Raw genomic sequence first — 25,620 nt, forward strand, 5'->3', positions numbered from 1 at the left:
AGTAGAACACAACAGTCAATTCAAAGGTGTCTACCTTTTGTAGATAAAAAAGGTCTACAAAACACAAACAACAACAACAACAAAATGCCTAAATGCTCAATCCCTATCCTGAAAGGCAAAGAGGATGGACATCAGAAGAAGAAAACAGGAAACAACCTAGGAACCTGCCACAGAGGGCCTCTGAAAGCCTCTGCCCTGCAGACTATAAAAGCAGATGCTGAGCCTGATGGTCAACTGTTGGGCAAAGTGCAGGGAATCTTATGTAAGAAGTGGGAAATAGTAAGATCTGGAGAGGACAGGAACCCCACAAGGAGAGCAACAAAACCAGAAAATTTGGACACAGGGGTCTTCCCAGAGACTCATACTCTAACCAAGTACCAGGTATGGAGATAACCTAGAACCCCTGCACAGATGTAGTCCATGGCAGCTTAGTGTCCAAGTGGGTTACACAGTAATGGGAAGAGGGACTGCCTTTAACATAATCTGATTGGCCTGTTCTTTGATCACCTCCCTCTGAGGGGAGAGCAGCCTTACCAGGCCACAGAACATGACAATGCAGCCACTCCTGATGTGATTTGATAGACTAAGATCAGAAAGAAGGAGAAGAGGACCTCCCCTATCAGTGGACTTGGGGAGGGGCATGGGTGAAGAAGGGGGACCGGTAGGTGAAAAAGGAGGGCCTTATGGGGGGGGGATACAAAGTGAATAAACTGTAATTAATAAAAACAAATAAATTTAAAAGAAGAAAAAAAAATGGTGTTGTGCATAATCTGGTGGCAGAAGAGGCATTGGGCAGTTTTCTCCAGTGGTTAGCAGTACCACAATCCATGTGGTTTTGGTGTTGAAGGGCCTTCCTGGAAACCTCAAGGGTTACTGTTAGGAATAGCCACAGTTTAATGTAGAAAAGTTGAACATTTTAAATTCCATATTCAGCAGATCCCCAAAAGGTTTGGAGATCATAATCTATTAAGTACAGCTGAGGTATACAATCTTTGTTCCTAGTTACCTGCTGCAGACTCAAACCTGAAACCACATACAGGAAGCTATATGAAGCTTATTTTTAGAATTAGTTAGTACTCTATCACTAGGATTACTACAGAAAGTTTATATATATACATAATAATCTTACGGATTTTGAGATAACATTTATACCTTAAGAAATGTTTTAGCGAGTCAAATGAAAAACACAAGATTATGAGATTAGTGCCAATATAATAGTCCTTTATTCTTTGTTTTCCTTTGTCCCACACCATCTGGCTCTTCTGATATAAGACATATTTTGGATTTTCCTTTAACAAGCATTACCTGGGTTTAGAGAAGGAGAGAGCCATACTCCAAATCCAAAGCCAGCTTTAATTCTTAATTGAGTTGGAACCACATAAAGACCATTTGACACTTATGTCTGTAGAATGTAGCAGAGACAAGCATTTGGGAATCCTTCATGGGCAGGAACAGCTGCATGGTGGGAAGGAAAAAGGAAGAATCCATCCAGGCTGTCCTGCTCCAGGCCCACACTGGGTGGTTGTCCTGCAGGAAGGGGCAGCCACTCAGAGGCTGGGATTTCAGACTGGTCATCTGGAGGTAGGGGATAACACTTGGCCAATTTACTCTTTTTCTTGGGACATTTTGCCTTGATGCCCTGTCCTTTTCCTTAACGTTTCACTTGTATAGAGTTCTCCTGGAGAGATAAAAGCAAAACCCTCCCCCAACCCTAACTCTGGGAGATTCTTTTTTTGTCAGGCTACATCTTTCCTAAGGCAAAACGATTTTTGGCAACAGAAAAAGTATTATCTTTCAATTGAAATAAAAGTTATTTTGAAATTAAATAAACCTTAGTAGGTATGGATAAATATATATCTATATTCCCCTTTCACTTTATATATAAATTCAAGGTTTAACTATACTTATTTTTAGATCACAAAGGATGTTCACTTTGAATTTCAGCCTGCCCTTTAAAGTGGCTTTTTAATTAATTAATTTTTCTTAAAATTTTTATTTATTTATTTATTTTTTAAATTTTATTTTTCTTTTTAGTTATATTTTGTTAACTCTGTGTCCCAGCTGTATCCCGCTCCCTCATTCCCTCCCCAACCCCACACTCCCTCCCTGGTCTCCTCCCTGCCCCTTTCCAAGTCCACTGATAGGGGAGGACCTCCTCCCCTTTCATTTGACCCTGTTTTATCAGGTATCTTCAGGGCTGGCTGCAAAGTCCTCCTCTGTGGCCTAACAGGACTGCTCCTCCCCTGTGTGTGTGTGTGTGGGGGGGTGTCAAACAGCCTGCCCTTGAGATCCTGTTAGAAATAGTCCTTGTTCCCCTTACTTTGGAAAACTACTTGGTTACTGAGCTACCACGGGCCACATCTGAGCAGAAGTTCTAGGTTATATCCATAGATGGTCCTTGGTTGAGTGTCAGTCTCAGAAAGGCTTTTTAATTTAAATCTGTAATTCTTATATGCCTGCCTCTGCCTCTAAACTGTTTGGGATTAAAAGTATGTGCCTCTCAAGTACTGGGATTAAAGGTGTAAACTACTTCCTGGCTATGGAGTCCTTAGAGTAGTCATTCTTGTAGGGTTGTCCTGGTGTAATTTGTTTCTCCATTTCCCCTTATTTCTTAGTGTTTGTGGTAAACTTGCAAGTTTTTTGAATGTTTAATCTATTGTTCTTGCTGATTTAGTCTGAATTTCTTCTTTGGCAAATTTTAACATTCTAGTCTTAATTAAACAGGATGTCAATTTGTCCACTACTTCATTATTTTCAAATGTTTTGTCTGTCTTGCCTGTATGAGCTACATAAAATTTGATTTCTTTGCTAAGTTGTGACATTTCCACTCATGCTTCCCATATTTTTGCCACTTATCTGCCAGCTAGTCATTTTCCATTTTGATGATCATATAGCTAAACCATTGTACATGCATCATAAATTGGAGAAGATAGAGATTTTCCTTTTGCTTTCCTAGTTCTTTGTGCTATAGCCAATTGTGCTGCACTGATTTTGTGGTTTCTTCCTCAGTACAGCCATCCCATCCCCTGATCTATAGGCTGCCACTTTGGCTGTCACTTTCCATTAGTTTTGGTTCAATCAGTGGTTGATGAACCATCAGTAATCCATGTGTCAGCCACCTGTTGTAACTGCATCAGTCCCCACTGTTCAATACGTGCCTCTCTTGGTGGAGAGGTGACCAGTTTAGGCAATTAAGCTACGTCCTCAGTACAAGAAAACACAGACCTCCTTGCTACCACATCCTGGTCATGAAAAAAATTCAGATAGGTACCAGTTTCACTGTAATTCCTTTTCTTCCAAGACTAAGCCTGCAAAAAACTCTGCCTTTGAAGGGATCCAATCCATCATTATAAGGGGTGCCCTTATAACCATAGGATGATTGGCAATGACTAAGTATAAGGTTTTCCATGCCTCTTAAAAAGTCCAAATTTGTTTCTCACAGAGAGAATATCTATTTTCTGTATATGGAAAGTGTTTGCAATAGAAACCCCCCAAAACAAATGTTGGTGGATTCCTTTTTTGCTTTATGAAGAGTCCCCAGTTGCCAATTCACCAATAAATATGATATCCACAATTATGGTATCCTCTGGTTCAATACTGGTGAGAACTGCATGCATGGAGATGATCTTACTGGCAGTTACTAATGCTGTTCTTTATTCCTGCCCCTAATGGAAATACACTGCCTTGCTAGTAACCCTGTAGAAGGCTTTTATAATAATCTGTAAACATGGTATTAGATTTCTCTAGTGTGTAAACATATCAATTAGGAGCTCTATCTGAGTTTTGTCCCTGAGTGGTGGGATTCAGTCATGTGCTGACACTGCCACCACCACTTTATTCACTGTAGAATTTGGAAGATAAGTAACTTATAGAGATCTGCCTGTCTCTGCTGGGATTCAAGGTACCGGCTACCAAAGCCGTCTCAAATATTTTACCTTAGCTCCAAATCATTCCAACTCACAGAGATTTAGAAAACAAGTTTGAGCTGTAGTAATCTTTGAATTTTTCTTAAAACATTTTAAATCTCTTACCTGTGTTTAATAGCAAGCAAGAAAAATATCCTTTTTATTTAAGAAAAAAACTCAAAGCTGATGTCTAAGATGGAGTGGGCCATGTCTCAGGATATAGTCTAATATTCTCACATGGAATTAAGACATGTGGGCTAAGAAACCCATTTTTCATTTAATGCCAGTAAAACATGTGCTTTGATAAATTATCAGTTACTAGTAATATTACTACTGATAATTATTTCTAAATAGAAAATATTACTATTTTTTATTTTTATTTTTCAGGCCTGACCAAATGAAAGCATTTGTTAGTCTTCATAAGTTAGTTTGCACTGAATGACCAGGCTGTCTGATGGACTATCGCCTCTCCTCATTCAGAAGGGCTCTCCTGTTCGAATCTAATCTTTATCAGTCTTGATGTTATCCACAGGTTTTCTTCTGTGGAAAAAAAAACCTCTTCCTCCAACTTAACACATATTCCAACTTCCATTTTAAGGTCAACACGTCATATATATATATATATATATGTATATATATATGTATATATATATGTATATATATGTATATATATGTGTATATATATATTATGTATGTGTATATATATACACACACACACATATATGCACATATATATGTAGATTTAATTCAGAATTTTTTTTCTACTATTCAATGTCTCTCTGTAGCTGTTCCTGTCACATTAACATTTAAATTTTAAAGTTAATAAAGCACTATGTAATCTTATTCTCCCTTTCTGTTTATTAGGCATATTTTTTAAAGTGTGATTATTTTTTCTATATATCATATATTTTATAATTATATATTATTTTCTATATATTATATTTTCCTATATCTGCTTTTCCTGTAGGACTGTGTGATATATCTGCAAGATGCTTTAGTTTATAATATGCAAACAGCTGTCTCACTTTCCTGACGACATATGGTGGGGCATTGTCAGTCTTAATTTGTACAGGTATACCTGAAAGAGCCACAGCTTCTAATAAAGGTGTAATTACAGAATCAGTCTTCTCAGAACTTAAAGCAGTTGCTCATTGAAATTCTGAATATGTATCAATGGTATGGTGTACGTACTTTAATTTTCTAAACTCTACAAAACGAAACACATTCACTTGTCAAATTTAATGTCTTTGGGTACCTTTTGGATTACTTCCTGCACATAATAGAGTTTGGTTATACAAAGGACAAGAAGGATATTTCCTTATAATTTTCTTGGCTTGTTGCCTAGTGATAGAAAAGTCTTTCTTCAAACCTTTGCTGTTAACATGGTGTTTCATATGAAATTTTGAGGCTTTTAGCACATTTCATATTAATAGCTGATCAATTTCATCATTACCTTGTGATGGAGGGCCTGGCAGACCCATATAGGATCTGATATGTATTATATACAATGGATGATTTCTATTTCTGATTACTTGTTGTAGTTGAATAAATACCGAAGTTAATTCTGAATCACCCTGAATATGGCCAGCAGTTTCAATATTTGAAATTGTATATTGTCAGTAAATATGTTAAGAGAATATATTCAGGAAAATCTAATAATATCAGAAGAATAGCATACAGCTCTGATTTTTCAACTGAATCATAGGGTTTTGAGCCACTTTTCTTGACATTTTCTGATTTATTTGCACCATTATACAATGTAAGGGCTCCAGAAATTGGTGTCCTTTTTACTATATGAGGAAAAATACAATTAGTTTTTTTTTTTTTTTTTTTTCTTTTTTGCTGAAGTCTCCCACTTTTGGGGTATTTGTTGTTAACCTCTCTCAAAAAGATGACTGCAAACTCCTTGTCGATGTTCATTCTTTGCCTTTTTTTTGGTAAATCAGCATCTTGACCTTTACCCAGCAATTGATGTTAGTACCCTCTTTTCACTGTCCTATGGTCCTAGCCTCCTCTTTCCACCAGGTCTGCCACTGTAACTGAGGAACAGCTTCCAATACTGCTGTTGCTAGATCTTTCCAGTCTTAGATGATAATGCTATTCAGAGTCACCTATGAATTTAATATCTGCTTCACACAGGGTGAATGCATACCATATGAAAGGACTGCTTCCTTAAACCTCTAAACCTCTTCAAATCTACTATCTATAGGATGCCATTTGACTTCTTCATAACCTTGGGGGGTGCCTATTGTCTCCTGGTAGGTCTTGTATAGTAACTAGATAAACTAGGGTTGGTTTTCTAACAATCTTGGGCAGGCCCTCTTCAGTTTCATCAAGTATAGCATGGGACGTTCTTGTCTAAATCGCTCTGTCTGTGTCTGAGTATTTTTCTTATTTTCATTTATAAACTGATTGTTTTATCAATCCACTTTTCATATCTGGCCCAAAAAACTACTATGGCCATTAAGGATAAAATATGAATTACTAGACTGATAGTAACTATAACTGGTATTATGTTGATCTCAGTTACATCATTCATCTTTTCATTTTCTGCTTCAATTTTCAAGCCATCTAAAGTAGCACTATACAAGGTCCTAACACCCCGTATTATAATGTTTCCCATCATTAACATGCAAAAGACTTTTCCTGTGTTAGTATTACTTAACTCTTTCATTGAGGACTTCCCAGGTGTCTCACCAAATCTGATGGCTTCTCAGTTTGTCTGCAGCTGGCATGATTTCTCTGTGCCATTGTACCACCAAATGTTTGGGTATTTTTTTGTTTGTTTGTTTAAACAAAATCTCAATTATCTATTTAACCAATGAAGACTCAGGAGCCAGATGCTAGGGTAAAAGTCTGTTAGCTGACCTTCCATCTCAAAAAATCTCCTTCAAACTAAACATTCTTCCCTTTTACTTCCTGTGCATCTCTCTATCCGGTCTCCTGATGTCCTCCTCCTCTCTATTTTTTTTTCTTAATAATCTTATGTTTACTTCCTGTCAATTAGTTGACTGTGCCACCTCTTGACCTATGGTTGACTTTATTTTGGATGGCTGACAAGTTATCTTGTATAGGTGCCTGGTTATTTTGCACTATATTCCCTAATGAAAGAGGCTGCTTTGGTGAGGCTAAGAAAGGAAGGGATCAAAGTAGTAGCAAGAGAGAGAGAGAGCAAAAAAAGGTATTCTTATTCCTTTAGATAAGGAACTCAAATTCTCAGTAGACAAATTACAATGACAGCAAACAAAACTTCACGATTGATGTCCATTATAGAATGGTGCTGCATTACAGAAGAATTCATGTTAGCATATATTTTTATGTACAACTACTACTCAAGAGCTCCAAATTAATAAACTTTTAGAGCATAATTTAATGGTTGAAAAAGAAAAACATGGGATAAAATGAAGCCTAAGATACAATTATAGTAAAAACGATCCATTTGGGGAAGTGAATCTCTATTATACGTGAGTTAGACAAAAATGTGGGCAGTCATATATCTGACCGCACAAAAATAATGGATTAATTTTGATTTTTAAGAGTAAGCACTCACATACTCCTTGGAAGATATATCATAATAATTTCATTTTTTTGTGTGTATGTATGTGTATGTCTGGTGCATGTGTTTGTGAATGTACATGTGCGGAGGCCAGAGGTTGATACTGGGGATCATATATGATTACTCTCCATCTAATTTTTCTAAAGCAGAGTTTCTCACTGAACCTGGTGCTCATCCATTTGACTAGGCTTATTGACCTCTGAGCTTCAGGGATCTTCCTGTCTGAGCTCCCCCATGGCTACTACACCCAGCTTTTCCATACATGCTAGGGATCTAAAGTCAGATGTAAATGATCATGATAGGCACTGATTAAGCCATCTCCCCACATCTACATTTTAAAATAAAGACATGACAGTAAGTGCTGAGAAGCGTGGTCATTCATGACTTTTGACTAAGTTGTGTGTGTGCTATGTATGTCCATCTGTCTACCTACACATATGTCAGAGTTATAGTGCAAAAAAACAGATACCTGTACAAGATCATTTGTCAGTCATCCAAAACAAAAAGAGAGGGAATATACACAGATGTATTCATATATGTAAGTATATACATATATATGTATATTGTAGGGATAGGAACATACATCTATACATAATTTTGATAGGATCTCATGTAGTTCACGTTAGCCTCAAACTCATTATGCAGGCAAGGATGAGCTTGAACTCCTGATCCTTCTGACTTCACCCCAGAATTGTTAAGATTACAGGAATATATCACTATGTTTGACTTACAAGGCATAATACTTGTAGGTCTACCAAATCTAAAACAGAATTGAACATCATTGTATTTCTACAGAGAAGGAAACAAAAATCCAGAAAGATCAAGTCAAGGCTAGTGGCAGAGCTTCCAAAAGCAGCTTATCTCTAAGATAACACAATGTAGTATCAGTAATATAAATCCACTATAAGTACCATGATCTCTTTTCAAACTCAAACCTATTTGTTTCTTGAGTTCACAGTTTGAAAGCTGGTTGAGATGGTGAAAGAAATTGCAGAATCTGAACTTATTTGTTTCAAAGGCAATGAATTTAACTACTTATATGAGTTCAAATAGTACGTGTTCAAAGAATACCTGCACTCTAAAGAAGGCCATGGCTGGTAATTCTGATTCATGTTTTTCCTTTTTGTATGTTTCTACTGTTACTTGTGTTGATCTGAAAGTCAAACTAAAACAATGTTTCTATTAAATTTTCTTAGTTGGCATAATGTACATATAACATTGTTTTTAAATTTTTATTTATTTATTATTTATTAAAATTTATTCACTTTGTATCCTGGCTGTAGCCTCCTCCCTCATATCCTCCCAATTTCACCATCCTTCCCTCTTCTCCCCCTCCCCTCCACTGATAGGGGAGGTCCTCCTAGCCTAGCAGGTCTCATCAGGAATGGTTGCATTGTCTTCCTCTGTGGCCTGGCAAGGCTGCACCCGCCAGGGGGAGGTGCCTGAAGAGCCAGCCACTGAGTTCATGCCAGATACAGCCTCTGTTCCCCTTACTAGGAAACCCACTTGGAGCCTGAGCTGCCTATGGGCTACATCTGTGCATGGTAAATGTTCCCAATTAGTACAAATAGAACTCTATGGAACATATTTCCATTATCCATAGGTGATGTATTCCAATATTCCCTCAAGATGTATAAAGTTATAAAACCCTGTAAACTGCTTTTTGCTTGTACATACATGTCTATGATAAGTTTACCAATTAGGTATATACTAGACTAAAAGAAATAAGTAATAACAACCAGAATAATTAACATAAATAATTAGAATATGAAATGGTACATGTTAAACACTTTTATAGTCCCTCTGAACAATTCAGAGACAGTCTCACTTAAGGCTTGTTTCTACTACTTCTGGGTTCCCTTAATGCCAACTACTGTTCTGTAGCAACACAACACACTACAATAAGGTTATTTAAGCTTACGATTTATGTATTTCTATTACTTTCCACTTAGTATTCTTAGATTGTGCTTCACCATGTGCAACTGAACCAAAGAAAGTAAAACCATGAATTTAAAGGACAATTGTACAGTATACATTAAGTCAAGCAAACACACTTTATACACCAATATGCTTACTAGTCATGGGCCATTTTACTTTATTTGTTTTATGCTGTATAATTTACATACAGGGCTAAAAATTTTATTGTATGAGGGCCAGTGAGATGGTTCAGCAAGTAAAAAGCACCTGCCACCAAGAGTTTGATCCCTGTCTCTGACATGAACTGATTGGCCTGCTCTTTGATCACCTTCCCCTGAGTGGGGAGCAGCCTTACCAGGCCACAGAGGAAGACAATGCAGCCACTGCTGATGAGACCTAATAGACTAGGATCAGAAGGAAGGAAAAGAAAACCTCCCCTAGCAGTGGACTTGGGGAGAGGCATGTGTGGAGAAGGGGGAAGAAGGGAGGAGTTGGGAGGGGAGAAGGGAGGGAGGGAGCTACAGGGTGGATACAAAGTGAAAAGTGTAATTAATAAAAAATAAAAAATAAATAAATAAAAAGAGTTTGATCCCTGGATCCAAAATGTGAAAGGAGAGAACCAGTTGTCTTCTGACCTTGACACAATATAAAGTAAATTTTAACATATAAAAAATTATTAAACTTTAAATGCTCCCAAACAATTCAAAGATATACATTAGGTTGGTTTTTCTCTCTCTTGCATGTTAATGTCAACATAATTTTGACCTGAGATCATATCCTAGCACTGGAAAGTTTCTAACTGTTGGTAACTATCACAAATGCATTTCTAGGATGTGGTGATACCCTTCTGTTGGTAGGTACCTCTCAATACAAGAGGCATTAGGAGTCATTACTACAGAGTGGAAAAGAAAGGTCATTTTCTACAATCATGATTTTATACAATCAGATTGTAGTAATCTTGTATTATATTAATTTAACCCATTAAAGCATTTTTTTTTCAGAGTAGAATGTAAAATCATGGTTACTTATATGACTCACATTAACAATGGAAAAATAAACCTAGCTCTGCTTTCCCTTGTTCAAAATCTCTTTTGACAAAGGAATAAATGAAAAAATCTTAAAAATCTAAAGTTCTTGTTCTTAAAAACAAAACATTCCCCAGAGTATCAATAAGTATGATACAAATTATACTAAAGAAAAGATAAAGTACACATACTTGTCTTCACAATTAAGAAACACAGCTAAGAGAAATAAAAAAGGATATGTATATTATTTATCAATTATCAATTTACCTACTTGGAAAGCCAAGGTATGTATTTTCAACTAAAGGGTGATATAGCAGAACAAAGTATGGTCCAGTTCTGTAGCTAGCAAGAGAGAAAACAGGAAAGTCATTTGACTTGAACTTCACATTTATAATAAATTTTATACATTCTCTCTCTCACACACAGACTATTCTCTCAAATAAGGTTATATATTTCTAAGTGGTAGCATTATAAGAAGACTTAATCTTGAAACTCAATTTCTATCCCTTTCTAGACTATGTTGAGGTCCTACAACAAACTTAGGTCCTACAATCACCTTACAACTACAATTTTGTTTTATAAATATTTCAAAAGCTTAATTTGTTACATAAAACATTTAAAAGACACAACTTGGGCAGCGTAAACAAAGGTAAATTTGCCAAGCCTCTCTCAAGCTTTCAGAGCTCCTGCTTTTGTTTCTTAGACATGTCCATTTTCTGTGGGTCTACTAAGTATCTAATTTCTCTCCTAATAAATGAAGAACATAAACTAGTCTGCCTTAGACAATATAATGTTAATCTATCCAACAGCTCAAGTATAAGGCATAAAGCACTTCAGTAAAAGAAAGAATATTCAGTAAACATACAACATTCATATTTATGTGACAAAGGATTTCTGTTGAGAATTTATAAACAATATTTACAAATAACCAATGATAGTAGGCAACTCAGTTAAATATGGCCCAGTAACTAAAGCAGATAATTTAACAAGAAAGGTGCACAAACTTGCTCAAAACTTTAATCCACACCCATTATAATAAGTGGTACCAGCAACAGCAGCAATGCTGACACGGGCCTGGATTAACTTGGAACCCTCATGTGCTGCTAAGGAAATGGAAGTGTCATGTTGGCCGTGGTCAACACATTTTAAGTATTCAGTGACCCTATGACCTCACAAGACAAAATTTACGAATTTTCCCTAGAGGAATAATATATGCCCAAAAACTTGTCTAAGAATTTTCACTGAAGCCTTATTAATAATCTCTTGATATGTCTTAATAACTCTTTTCTGAGGAAGTAGCAAAAAAGAAAAACAACTTTCATTTTCATTTTGGGTCAACAGGTATCAAGAATCCTAATTAGTAAGGACTCAGAAAGAAAAATTCAGTTACTAAATATCAAGTATCAAGGCTCTAATATGATCATATACTCTTTAGTTATAGCTACTCAGAGGATAAAGCAGGAAGATAAGAGATCAGAGCCAATGTGGCAAAGAGGAAAGACTTTTTTCTTAACTTAAAAAAAGGGAGGTAGGTGGAATGGAGGAAGAGGGTTGAAAAAAAAGAGAATAAGGAAAACAGAAGAGGACAGAAAAAGGTTGCGCACACACTAATAATAAAAGAAAAAGAGGCTATGGATTTGAAAGAGTGGAGCATACTAGAGTTTCTAAAGGGAGGAAAGGGAAGAAAGTGATGTAATCATATTTTAATTTGAAAAATAAAAATTAATCCTGTCCTGTTCCCTGTTTTCTCCCATTTTCAATGTCTATCTCATTTGCCTTTTGAATGAGGATTGAGCATCTATCTAACCCAGTGCCCCGGCCTGCGGGCTTCAATGTGGGTTCCTAAGGGAGGAGAATAGAAGGAATGGGGCGGGGGGGACGAGAAGCGCAAGGAAGCCAAGTCTGTTTGTCTGATCAAAGCTTCATTTATTAGAAATTTTTAACCCAACTTATATAGGGAGAAGGCAGGAAAGAGGGAAGGTAATTAGCTGCTGCAGGAGACAGGAAGAGTGCTTTCATGTGTTAAATAGGGTACTTGCAAGATACCATAGGGATGTTTTCTCATGGATGCTCTAACAAACGGATGTCCTCACAGTCTCTCACCCATGAGTTAGGGTCCTAGATAACTTTTACTAAATAGCTTTAGGTCTCCACTAATTGACCTTTGCTCACTATTTGGCTTTGACCTAGTAAACACCTTTTGTCTCCACTAGATAGCTTTGACTCACTAATTGACTTAGGCTTCAGTAGATAGCTTTGGCTCCACTAGATAGCTTTGACTGGCTTCAGTAGATAGCTTTGGCTCCCGGCAACCCAGGGTCCTACTTCTTGCTTAGCTTCTTTAGGTGTACAGATTTTAGTATGATTATCCTGTATTATATGGCTAATATCCACTTGTAAGTGATACCATGTGTGTCTTTCTGCTTCTGGGACACCTCTACCCAGCAGGGTATCAAAGCAGATGCTGCAACTCATAGCCAAACTTTGGGCAGAGTGCAGAGAATCTTATGAAAGAAGGGAGAGACTGAGGGGACAGGAGTTCCACAAGGAGAGCAAAAGAACCAAAACATCTGGGCACTGGGGTCTTTTCTGAAACTGATGCTCCAACCAAGGACCATGCATGGAGACAACCTAAAACTCCTGCCTAGATGTAGCTCATGGCAGCTCAGTATCCAAGTGGGCGCCCTAGTAAGGGGAACAGGGGCTGTCTCTGACATGAACTCAGGAGCTGGCTCTTTGATCACCTTCCCCTGATTGGGGAGCAGCCTTACCAGGCCACAGAGGAGGACGATGCAGCCAGTCCTGATGAGACCTGATAGGCTAGGGTCAGATGGAAGGGGAGGAGGACTTCTCCTATCAGTGGATTCAGGGAAGGGCATGGAAGGAGAAGACAGAGGGAGGGTGAGATTGGGAGGGTATGAGGGAGGGGGCTACAGCTGGGATACAAAGTGAATAAATTATAATAAAAATTAAATAAAAAAATAAAAATTACAAGTAATAAAAAATGTAAAAAACTACAGTCCATAGAAAAATAACGACAAAATACTTATCACAAATGGTTACTTAACAGTAAACTCACTGAAGGATATTATTTTAAAAAGTACTTAAACAAAGGGTTTATCTGTGTGGTGGTTCTGAATACATAAAGAATGAAGTTTGCAACCAAAAATCTTACTACACAGCACATATTTTTCTCACTGATTTTAGTACTTACTCATTGAGCACAATAATTATTACCATGCTATTGTAAGTATTTTTATTTCTTTCATTTTTCTGTGCATTCTAAAAATTGGGGTTTTCCTGTGAGGAAGAGCTATGCTTTCTTCCTCATTTATTTATTCACTTACATTCTGTCTTAGGGTTTCACTGCTGTGAAGAGACACCATGACCAAGGCAACTCTTATAAAGGCAAACATTTCACTGGGGCTGGCTTTTTCGTTTCAGAAGCTATGGCTGGAAAGAAGGCATTGTGCAGGTAGACATGGTGCTGGAGGAAACCCTGATTCTACACGGGGTAGAGCTTGCGCGCAGGAAACTGCAGAGCCCACCCCCATAGTGACACACTTCTTCCAGCAAGACCACATCTCCCAACAGCACCACTCCCTGTTGTCCAAGTTCTTTCTCAAAGCTTTCAAAGTCTGTGGGGTCCAAACCTATTCAAACCACCACACATGTCATCAGCACAAAAACATGCATCCTTATTTTATTAAACAGTTCATAAGATAAAATTCATTATTTTAATTTTCAAATATTTCATCTCTGCCATCAATAGCTCTTTTTAATTTAATTCTTTTACTGAGAACTTCCTTAATTTCTAGGAACAAAAACACATTCCAGAAATCAGTTTACCTTGTGGTTTTTCCATATGAAGCCATGAAAGCAAGCAGTTCTCTAGGAGGCTTTGATTCTTTACACAGAATTGTCTTTATACTTCCATCCAAACATAAGGCTTCAGTGAGTATCTTACATAACACCTGAATCTATGCACACACTGTTGTAGAAAACACGTGATATGAACCTTTTGGACTACAGTTTATATGCATAGGTAACTACTTATTTCAGTGTTTGGGGGTTGAGAAGTCAACCAACTATAAAACAGTGTGAGTGGGCTGAGGTTACAATATACAACCAGCCAACAGAAAACATTAAATTATACCAAATAGCTCATGAAAACAGTCACATGAAAATTTAAGATGCTGACAGTAGTTTTCTCTGGTTGGTCATATAAAAAGGTCAGAATTAACCAAATCATGAGACTTTTGAGTTCCTTGTATAAATAAATAACTAAATAAGTAAGAGAAAGCTAAAAAATAATCAGTCTATGAAACTCCAAACCTAATTTAGATATTCCTTTAAAATGGAATTTCAGCTGCTATGACATTGCTAAATGAAATGTGAAAATTTCATGTGTTAACAGCATTTGTAACAAAACCCTACTTCTATGAAAACTGCATTGACAGAATTTTTATATGATAGCAAGAAACTGAAAACTTTGGGTCTGTGTATTGCCAACAAATACAGAAAGAGGCTTCCCTGATAAGGGATGAAAGATGTACTAGAGTACGGTCAGTGTGCACAGATTAAGACTGTGGAGTGCTCGGCTCGACTGACAACTGTGTCACCCCACGCACTATAGCACAAGGGCCAGAAATATCAGAAAGTTTTTTCTTTTTATATTAGATATTTTTACTCTCTCTCTCTTTCCATATATATATATATATCATGTTCTTATATACTTAGTGATGCAGAGCCTGTGATGGTTGTAGAAATAATTTTCCACATTTTTATCCCGAGAGTGTTTGTAAAACTTGTGTTAGCCTGAATGATTTGGGAACTTCTAAATGTAATTTAAGTCAGGAAAGACCAACTTTTAATAATAGGTATTTTTGGAAGATAGGAAAACTCATTAAACTGCCTATTTATACTAGCTATATCTATTAATGTTTTTTAATTAATTTGTTTTTTTCTACCTTTAAAATGAGTTGTTTAAGATCTTATTTTAATTATAAGCTAACACTTTTCAGTGGGAGGTTCAATAATCGCCAGGAGGAAGAGTATAGGGCAGAGCTTTCTGATGGTTGATCTGTGCTGCCTAATATGAGCAGTATCCACAGGCAACTGAATAAAACTCAGTTCTTTACTCTTTACAGTTTCAAGTGTTGACCAGAAAGCTGGCTTGAGGGTTACTGTACTAAACAATACAGACTATTTAAATCACAATCGAAAAATGCTATTTGGCCAGATGTTATGGAGCATACCTGTAAGTCTGGCAGGAGAGAGGTAGAGACAGATTAAGTTTAAGATGCTATCTTGGTAGATCACAGTGCCATAGGGCACATATTTTGTAGTTGTCCCCCACCTGCCATATACTGAATTTAAAGCTACTCCCCTCCCCCTTTCATTAATGGACTGACAATTGAGCCAGGAGCTTCTTCATTCCAGGAGTTTTCTATGACTTTCCCCCATCATAACTGATTACTACCAAAACCCTTACATAAGATGCATTTATTGCCAGATAAGATTGAAAGTTTCATGTGAGAATACACATTACTATTCATTAAAAAAAAATCACGAATTCATGATGTTTGATTTTGTATGGATCATATTTAAACAAAGTTCTCGACAGGAGTGTGTGTTCTCTCAGGTGAACAAATTACTAAATAGGAAACCTGCAATTTGATTTTGTAGCATCATGAGTTTGGTGACCCACAATTCCTTTTCATAATATAACTTACCTCTGTAGAATTCATTTTACTTACAAAACAGTTGCTAAAATTTTTAATTTGTCTATGCTTCTTAGTAAAAAATATACTACAAGGGGAAAATTAATTATCTCTTTAGTCTGGTGAAGCAAGGGACACTTCTAGGGACTGCCTGCACATTTTAAAATCCAGTATCTACTTATCAAGACACAATATAAAGCCAGGCATGGTAGCTTGAGTGGCTAAAGTAGGATCAAGGCCATCCTAGACCATTAAGTAAATTCAGGCTAATGTGGGCTAGAGTGAGACTCTTCTCTCCAACAAAACTAAAAAAAAAAAAAAAAAAAAAAAAAAAAAAAAAAAAAAAAAAAAAAAGACAAAATACAGAGTATAATCTGTAGAATAAAAATCTAGGAAAAAAATTCTGGCAAATAATACAATTAACCCACACAGTAAAACTAACAGCTTTAACAATGAAAGACCAATAAGATTATTCCCTTTAGATTGAAATATCAGCAATCTGAAAATATTTCCTGGGCAACAGATTTGGGAGTGAGGTCAGTTTGACAGCACACTGTGAACATCTTCATGTTCTAGCAGTGCTTGGTTATAGGTTTATTAGCTTCTTTTTTTCTTGAGCCATCAAAAGTTGTTATTCCAGCACTTCAAAGCATTTTACTCATTGAAGAATACATTTCTCCTTTAAACTTAATTTGCTTTGTCTTCATAATAAAATGAATATTAATTAAAATAAATATCTCCTTTAAATATCCAAATTACCCACTGACAATAGTCTATTGATGGCCACTGCCCACTGGGCTTCTATGTGAGGCATTTGCCTAATTCTATAATTCTGTTTTTGATTTCCACCAGATTCACATCTGGTGGCTAGATATTTTAGGAGCTGAGCATTTATTTGGGTACTGTACAACCAATCAGCAGGCTCTTGCCTGGGGAAGACTTTCCGTAAGTAACTAGCTCTGTGTAGGGTCGAGGGGTCGAGGGGTCGAGGGCTCACAGGCTTTTACATACTCAGTTTGGCTTTTTTTTTTTTTTTTTTTTGTCAGACTTCTACTTCACCACTCCGGCCTAATAGTCCTACACTGCAGTGTAACATGTTTCATTCTAAAGCTTTGTGTCACATCACTAATAAATACCATAGATGAGAATATAGTGCACACATACATTTTGTCATGGTTTTTTTGTTTGTTTGTTTTCTTTTCTTTTTAAGACAGGGTTTCTCTGTGTTGTCCTGGCTGTCTTGGAACTCACTCTGTAGACAAGGCTGACCTCAAACTCAGAGATCCACCTCCCTCTGTTTCCTGAGTGCTGGGATTTAAGGTGTGCACCACCACCACCAGCCTAGTGCAGGCACATTTTTTAAAAAAGATTATTTTATAACTAAAATGTTTATTTAAATTAAATGAGTGGAATAATAGCCCTTTTATATACTATAGGTTACATATCATTAGATTGAAGGCGTGGATCAGAAATCTTTATGAGAAAAAATATATTAAACATGTGCCGATATGTTTCTTGTCATCCCTTAACAATTGTTTAATAACTATTTACACAGCATTATGATTTCTAAGTGATACGAAAATATTCTTGTAGGAAGGAAATAAGTCAAAAGATATACGTAGGTTGTATGTAAACATTACATTATATGTATTTGTATGTGTTACATGGAAATATTATCTGCAAACATTTTGATATGTGAGCAGGTAGGAAGTTTTGCATCTGTTGGGGTTCTACAATCAGTCTCTCATGGATACGAAGAAATAACTCTTTCTTTCCCTCCCTTTTGCTCACTCTCCAAATATAAAGAGGCATGTGCTTATAAAGCTTTATAAATGGCTAAAATAATATGCAACATATTAGGCATTTATTTATATACTAAATAAAATATTAAAAAATTCTCTGCCTCTAAAGTTCAAAGTTTATGAAGATTAATGCTCTCAGTTGACATCATTTTACAGTCAAAATTATTCTTGAAACTCAAATATCCTGCAAGTATAGTTACAATATTTATATTCTACAGCCTAAAATCACTGTTTATTATGAAGCACATTTTCAAAACATAAGGACTGTACTCTATTTACAGAAATCACTACAGTTTATGTGGAATGTAGAACCTAAAGCTAATAAAAGAACAGTTGACTTATTTCATAGTCCCTTTCAAATGGATTACACCTGGGTAGAAGAGTGAATAAATTCCTACATGATACAAATTTTAATTAGTTATCATGCTTTCTTTGTATGGAAAGGTTCATATGCTTCATGCTCCATTTTGTATAGGTAATGGTTTAGGAAATCTAGAAAGTTTAATTTTTGTGTGGAAGTAATAAGAAAAACAGGCGAAGACTCAGAGAAAGTAGAACATTTCTTCCTTCAAAGAGAATTTTAAATGTATCAAAAAAGATGAATGTGAAATGTTATGTATGTGACAGGATTTCAGTTGCCTTTGATTCTAGTACTAAGCAGCAAAACACAGGCAAGATTTTTAAGTACGGTAATCATGCCTTTGCACTAAAAATAAAACTAGTGTCAAAAAATTTAAAAACTATTATTGTTTTAAAAATCATTTTCATATTAGAATAAGTAGAGCTGAGTGAGCCTGACAAAGTATGTTACAAAAAGTGTCAGTAAGAGGTTTCTTTTCAATAGAACTGTGAATATCAGTTATAGCTATGAAAAGAACCCAACACACGCAATAGGTTTTAAAGCCTACCATTTCCTGGGAAATTGGAGAGAAAAAAATTCACTCACATGATAATTTTATGTGTTTAATACAGGGAAAGAATTAAATAAAACAGGGCATGAAAGAGTTTATGGTTTAACAGAAGAGGCAAATAAACTAAAGCATAACATAGAAATGAAAACTACTACTATTTTCTGGTGGTATACAGGAAAGGAATCTATGGCATAGGAAAGGGGATGTAGGAGAGTTAAAAAGAGTAATTGAAACTTCTGTGACACATAGTGCCTCCTACGTGTCATGTGGCCTATACCTAGAAAGATGTCGATACAAATATGAGCCTGAGAGCAACCAGGACAAGGGTCTGAAAAGAGACTGAACAGCTGAAAGAGGGCTTTCTGCTCTTGCAGAGGACCAGAGTTTAGTTCCCAGCATCCGTGGTAAGAAGTTTACAATATCTGCTTACTCCAGCTCCAGGAGATTTGATGCTCTCTTCTGACCTCTGTGAGCACCTATACACACACACACATACCCACCTACACATAAAATAAAACAGCTTAGATACTCCAGCCAAGGACCATGCATGGACATAACCTAGAACCCCTGCTCAGATGTAGCCCATGGCAGCTCAGTATCCAAGTGGGTTCCATAGTAAGGAGAACAGGGTCTGTATCTGGCATGAATTCAGTGGCTGGCTCGTTGATCACCTCCTCCTGAGGGGGGAGCAGCCTTACCAGGTCACAGAGGAAGACAGTGCAGACAGTCCTGAGAAGACCCTGATAGGCTAGGGTCAGATGGAAGGGGAAGAGGACTTCCTCTATGAGTGGACTTGGAGAGGGGCACAGGAGGAGATGTGTGAGGGAGAGAGGGATTGGGCGGGAATAAGGGAGGGGCTATAGCTGGGATACAAAGTGAATAAACTGTAATAAATATTTTAATATATATAAATTAAGTAAAACAGCTTAAAACAATCAGGACTAGCAACTAAATTTTTAACAAATCAAAAACGAGGTCTTAAAGCTAAAGAATTAGGTAAGATTATGTAGTGAAAACAGATGAAATTAAAAGGTGGCTGAAGTTTTAGCTTTAGAAGAGAACATTACAGGAATGAATTCAGAATAATGGGAAAAGGTAGGCCAATAAGATGTCTCATTGAGGAAAGACAGCTGCCTTCAAGTCTGCTGACCTACATTTGATCCCCAGGGTCTACATGGTATAAAGAGAGAAACCATTCCTACAAATTGTCCACCTCTGACCCATGCATACTATAGCACAAGTGCACTGATAAACATACATAGACACAATAAATTTTATTTTTTTCTAAGGAGGAAAAATGTCTTTACTCCAATTTATTCATTCTCTCATTTATTTATTGAATTCACCACAAGAGAAAAAGAGTACAAAGACAAAGACAATGTTCAGGGATCTAAGGGAACTGGAAGGAAACAATGCTGTAAAAAATCAGGGAAGCCAAGTATTTTTTAAGGGAGGAGTGATTAACAAAGTCAAACACTTGATGGGTGAAGCAGGCCACGGTGGTGTCCCTGACTCTGGAAATTAAAGAGTTTACGGCTGGGCATGTAGCTCAGAATACAGTTTGTCTCATATACTCAAGGCACTCGTTTAGTGCCTACCAGTATACAAAATAAGTTATAAAAAAGGTAGAAAGAAATTAAGGGTATAATGGGAATCTTACGGCTTTTTAAAGGTTACTTTTGTATTGTATAGTATCCACAGTCTCTTAGTTTTAGCTCCTTATCTTACTTTTCAGGGATTCTAAGCAACCACTATAAACACAAACACACACACACACACACACACACACACACACACAAACACACACCCCTCATCTGAGAATTTTACAAGTGTGGCAATAGATATAATGAAAAAAACATGAAAGATCGCTTTCATGAAAATAACAATGTGAATAGTGGATTATTTTATTGCAATAAAATAGTATCTTGAAAGTAAAAACACAATTGATATAAAGAAAATTCAAAATATGGCACAATGATATCACAAAAGAACACCATGGATAGAGATTCCATGGCCTAAATGAGTCATGTAAATTTATAATAACACAAAGATGCCTAAATTTGGATAAAGAAATATAAGCATATAAATAACTAAATTTCCAAGAAATCACATGTTCTGCATCAGTCATAATCTACTTTCAATAAACTGATTTAACATTTGTTTCATGCTATCGTATAGAGAGCTTCAAAAGTATGAATGGGAAAGACATGGAAAACTTTACATGTAAAATTTGGCTATTATTAAATTTAAGGTGAATGTGCTCATTAGTAGAGATTTCAAATAACCAATCAAGTTAATCATTAAATATTTTTTGAGGGACTATATGCTACTCCAGAACAATAGGTAAGTGGTTGCTAGGGGTGTATGGGAATAAAAAGTAAAACAGGAAAATCAGTTTGATGAAGGATATTTTCATTTGTTGTACATCCACCAATATGATTCAGCTACTATGTACATACTTTGTCCAATTTAGGCAAGCTTAACTAAAAAAATAAGAGAGCAGCATATTCCATGTTCTGGAATCATACAGCAATGATGTTCATACTTTATGTGATCAGAGAGAGTGAACCTAAAATCTAAAATATAATTTAGTTTACATGAAAATGTTTGACAAGGTCATTTCTATCTAGAGGATTATGTTCATATACACACAAAAAAAAAACGGATTACATGAATATATATGCATATACATACCCATGTTATTTTTAAATATAATCTAAAAAACAAAAAATTAAAATTAAAATAACAAAATGGATTAAGGATTAGGAATATAGTTCATTGACTGCTTGCCCAGCGTAGGTCAGGCCTTGGGTTTGTGTCCTAGCACTATAAAAACACAATGAAACCATAGCTTGATGTTCATACTACACAGAGTAACACTTAACTAAAAAAATAATAATAAAAGCAAACTTTATACATACAGGTGCTAAATAATTTCTTTTAATAAAAATGAAGTAACAGTACCATTCAATACTTATGAAAAACTTAGATAACTAAACATAATTTATTTTATTAATAACTTATTCATTCAAGAAATACTTTCTCAGAGGGGGCTTTAATTAGGGAGAAGGGAAAAGATTAATACAGAAGGAACAAGGAAGTAAAATGACAGTTAAGTTTGTCAGAAAAAGTGACAAGGAGCCACATCTACCTAAGTTCATATCTGATACTCGCAAGCCTGTGTACAGATGTACTACATACAGAGTTCAAATGCAAGTTTTCATTTGGACTGACAGTGCTCTCCCCAAGAGCCATGGACTAACAAAACCTGTAACACTAGGCATGAGACGTTGCTCAGGGTTGTCTAAGAGAATACCAAAACACAGGCTATTGCTGCTGTCCACAGTTGCCTCCAGAAGATTGAAGGTAAGTCCTTATTGCTGAAGGCACCATATATTTTGGATACAGGACCCTGTGGATCTGACCCGGCTCTGACCTGAAAGCCTTCTGCCTGAGAACTAGCATTCATGGTACCAGAAGGTGGCATGCAAGCTTGCAAGGGAGGACAGCAATCGACAGTCCTACCCAGCTATGACTTCTATGAATTACAGCAATGACCAGCATGGCACGGTATCTCTAGGAGCACAATAGTGGCATATATATCTTGGTGGTAACCAATAGCCCTCTGACTGGACTTAAGGTCCATTCAACAAGGGAGAGTTATTCTTGGTTGGAAACCTAGACAACTAGCTGGGGCTAGTGAAGTCATGGATCTTGGAGGAAAACTGAGAACCTATAACTTCTACTTTACTAAATCAGCATAATTCTAACTACATTCTAAATATTTATCCTGATACCCACAGATGTGTACTTCTCACCCTCCAATGAGGTAACTTTCCTTTGCAATAGGTGGAGACCAATTATAGAAAACAACAAAATGCAGAGTTGTGGAGTATAGTCATAACCGATACATCTACAACACAATTCCTACACCTAAAGCTCAGGGATCATTGTGAAAGGGGGAGTGAAAAACAGTGCAAAAGCCAGAGGAATAGAAAGTTTGCTGTGAAATTTTATCTCCTAGAAATGCTGGAGAAGCCACACCCATAAAGTCTCATCAACATGGCCTAAACAAGAACAGCACCAACAGACATGCTAACATGGAGGGGAGATTTTGTGGGCTCAATCCTATAAAAACAACAACAAAACTACTACAGGTAACTAAGCAATGCTGAGGGAGTGGGAAAATAGTCTTTTACAGGGAACAGTGCCCAAATTGGCTATCTAATACCAAGTGATCAGTCCTAAAATCATAAGCATACAAGTAACATGAGACAGACTAAGCATGCTGTATTCATGTATTTAGGCTTGAGTCTTTCAACATGCGGTCTCTAGATGGTGGTATTGTTGTGGAAAACTTAGAAGTAGGAGCAGAAAGTGGGTGAGGAAGGACAGGCCTTTAAGGCCTACAGCCCAGCTTTTGGTCCCACTCTTTGCTTCTTTGCCTGGCTGCTGTGTGAGGAGCTATGCCTTATTTTCCTATGCAGAACTCTAAAATCTAGAGTTTCTTCAGCCTTCATGCCTTTTCCACCACGAAGGACTAAAATCTTCAGAAATAGTGAGTCAAATAAGCCTTCCCTCTCTTAAGTAGTTTTTACACTGAAATGAGAAAAGTGACTAACAGGTGTAAAAATCTTATTTGATGACATTATTAATCCAAATAATAATAGTTCATATTTATCATTAACATAACTCTCAAAATTCTAAATTAGAAAATACAGTAAGTTAGAATAGAGTATTAACATCTTACTTTACATTTTGATAAGATGATCAATATAAGGCTATTGCTCACATTAAGTGGTAAAGTATCGATACTATTGCTGTTAATATCCAGGGTATCTAAAAATTAACAAAATAAGAAAAATTTCAGGAAAAGAACACTTCGTCAATGGCTTATCTGCCAAAGCCTCATATATTTCCTGTCTTTAAAAACATATTTATTGCCTATTATCTTATAGTTAATTACATTTGTTTTAAAAAGATGAGCTAAGAATTAATACCATGAAAAGCTATTATTTTCTGTCCTCCTTCTAGTTAAACAATTCTGGAAATTTCTAAAATAGTTCTATTGAAGAAACATAATGAAACAGCAACAACAAAAACAAAATCCTAGCTAAATCTAGAAAAAGGTGATGTATTACATATAAAGACATTATCAAAGACAAAACCTGAAATAAAGCAAAAGTTCAATAAGAATCTTTCATTTAAAATCTCTGCAATCTTTCAAAAGATCTTAAAGAATACTAAGAAATTCCCAAATCAAGAGGTCACTAAATATCCAACAACACTCACCCAACTATTGGTAGGAGACCTCTTGGAGACCCAGATGCTTGAATCAGCTGAAATGGTACCAAGTGTTTACTGATTATTCTTAACAAAGCAACGGAGCATAGGCTAACTCCATACTATAGAAACCTGAAAGCTATTCATATTGACAGTTCTACTTACTACCATTATAAATGACTCAAAAAATAAAAAATTAATTCCAAATAAACCAAACTATACTGCATGTGTGTTAATTTTAATCCTTAGTGATACAAGTCTAACATCTAAGTATTATAAACAAACTGCAGAACAGCCTTTTCTAAATTAACATGCTATAATTTTTTTTAAAAAATGCACGATACTTTAACATTGACTCCAATTAGAAATTGAAAAGAAATATTCTTTTTAAAAATAATACAAATTCTCCAACATTTATTTTAGTAGCAAACAAGGAAAGGGTTTTTTTTTTGTTGTTGTTGTTGTTTTTTAGGTTATTTCCATGTTTTCAAAATGTAACTGTTTTGGCTTTTTTATTACACTAGTGACTTTTGTAATCAGTATTCTCATAAACACAAAGAACAAAAAATTATCAACTAAATGAGAGTCTCAAAAGTAAACAGTACTTTTAATATTAATATTTAATATTGTTAAAATATGAATTTAGCAAAAAAATATATGCTTGAACCTAATTTTAAAGAGGAGTAGAACAGAATCAACACCAACCTAGGGATATAAGCAGTACTCTCTCAATCTCTAGAAGTTGAAGATAAAAAGGTAACTTAAACCCACACAAACACATATGATCCTTTCTCCAAACATCCATGTGGGGGTTGAGAACAGACAACCTACAACCATGGGAACAATTAGGTACAAAGCATGAAAGACTACAATTTTCCCAAGCACTTTAAATATAAAAACTGCTTTTGCCTTATAGATGTGTGTCAAGTATGGGAATAAGTGAAACAAGATACATTTGGATACGCCAAACAGACAAATTCAGAACAGACTTTTTATGTCAACCATGCATACTCAAGCTGACAAATACTCAAGTAGTAAGCCAGCTGGCAAAGGATGTAAGAGATACATTACTAGGGATAGGTCTGCAACATAACATATCTATAGCTTCTTCATTGTCTAACACTTTTTAAAGACTTGAGAATAGCAATAAAATAATGGAAGTGAGAAGCACATAAATATTTTGAAAGGTGCCCATGAAGGAGAAATTTGAGAATAGGATGTTGAGAACAAATGGACTGATTATCTTATTGACCTTATTAGGACAAAGAAGGAAGCAATTAAGAATAAAGCAGGGACTGACATATTAAAAAACAAACAACTCTTCCACGAGAAAAATTTAAATGACAAAGCACGGCAGTATTACCTTTCTTTCGAAAGAGTGCATTTAGGTAATGTTCTGCTTGGCATTCAATCTTCTCAGTGTGGGACTGGCCCTGAGATGACAGCTCCTCTGTTGGCGTTGACTGTGAAGAATCAAGAGATGGTATACACTCCTAAA

At 36.0% G+C, this 25,620-nt stretch overlaps 1 protein-coding gene across 6 annotated transcripts in view; it reads right to left on the bottom strand.

The window, feature by feature from the left end:
• Lcorl (ligand dependent nuclear receptor corepressor like) overlaps positions 1–25,620 on the bottom strand; it is a 154,853-nt gene that overhangs the window by 57,147 nt on the left and 72,086 nt on the right. For 5 of the 6 annotated variants that reach the window (XM_055624221.1, XM_055624224.1, XM_055624222.1 and 2 more), the window contains one exon: positions 25,486–25,615. In XM_055624221.1, the coding sequence (XP_055480196.1) occupies positions 25,486–25,615 (130 nt within the window). Of the gene's footprint in view, positions 1–24,098; positions 24,179–25,485; positions 25,616–25,620 lie in introns of those variants that run through there. The other variant, XM_055624225.1, reaches the window with a different exon arrangement.

This window comes from Psammomys obesus, unplaced genomic scaffold (assembly GCF_907164565.1).
Source record: "Psammomys obesus unplaced genomic scaffold, mPsaObe1.curated_primary_1811, whole genome shotgun sequence".
Lineage (NCBI taxonomy): Eukaryota > Metazoa > Chordata > Mammalia > Rodentia > Muridae > Psammomys > Psammomys obesus.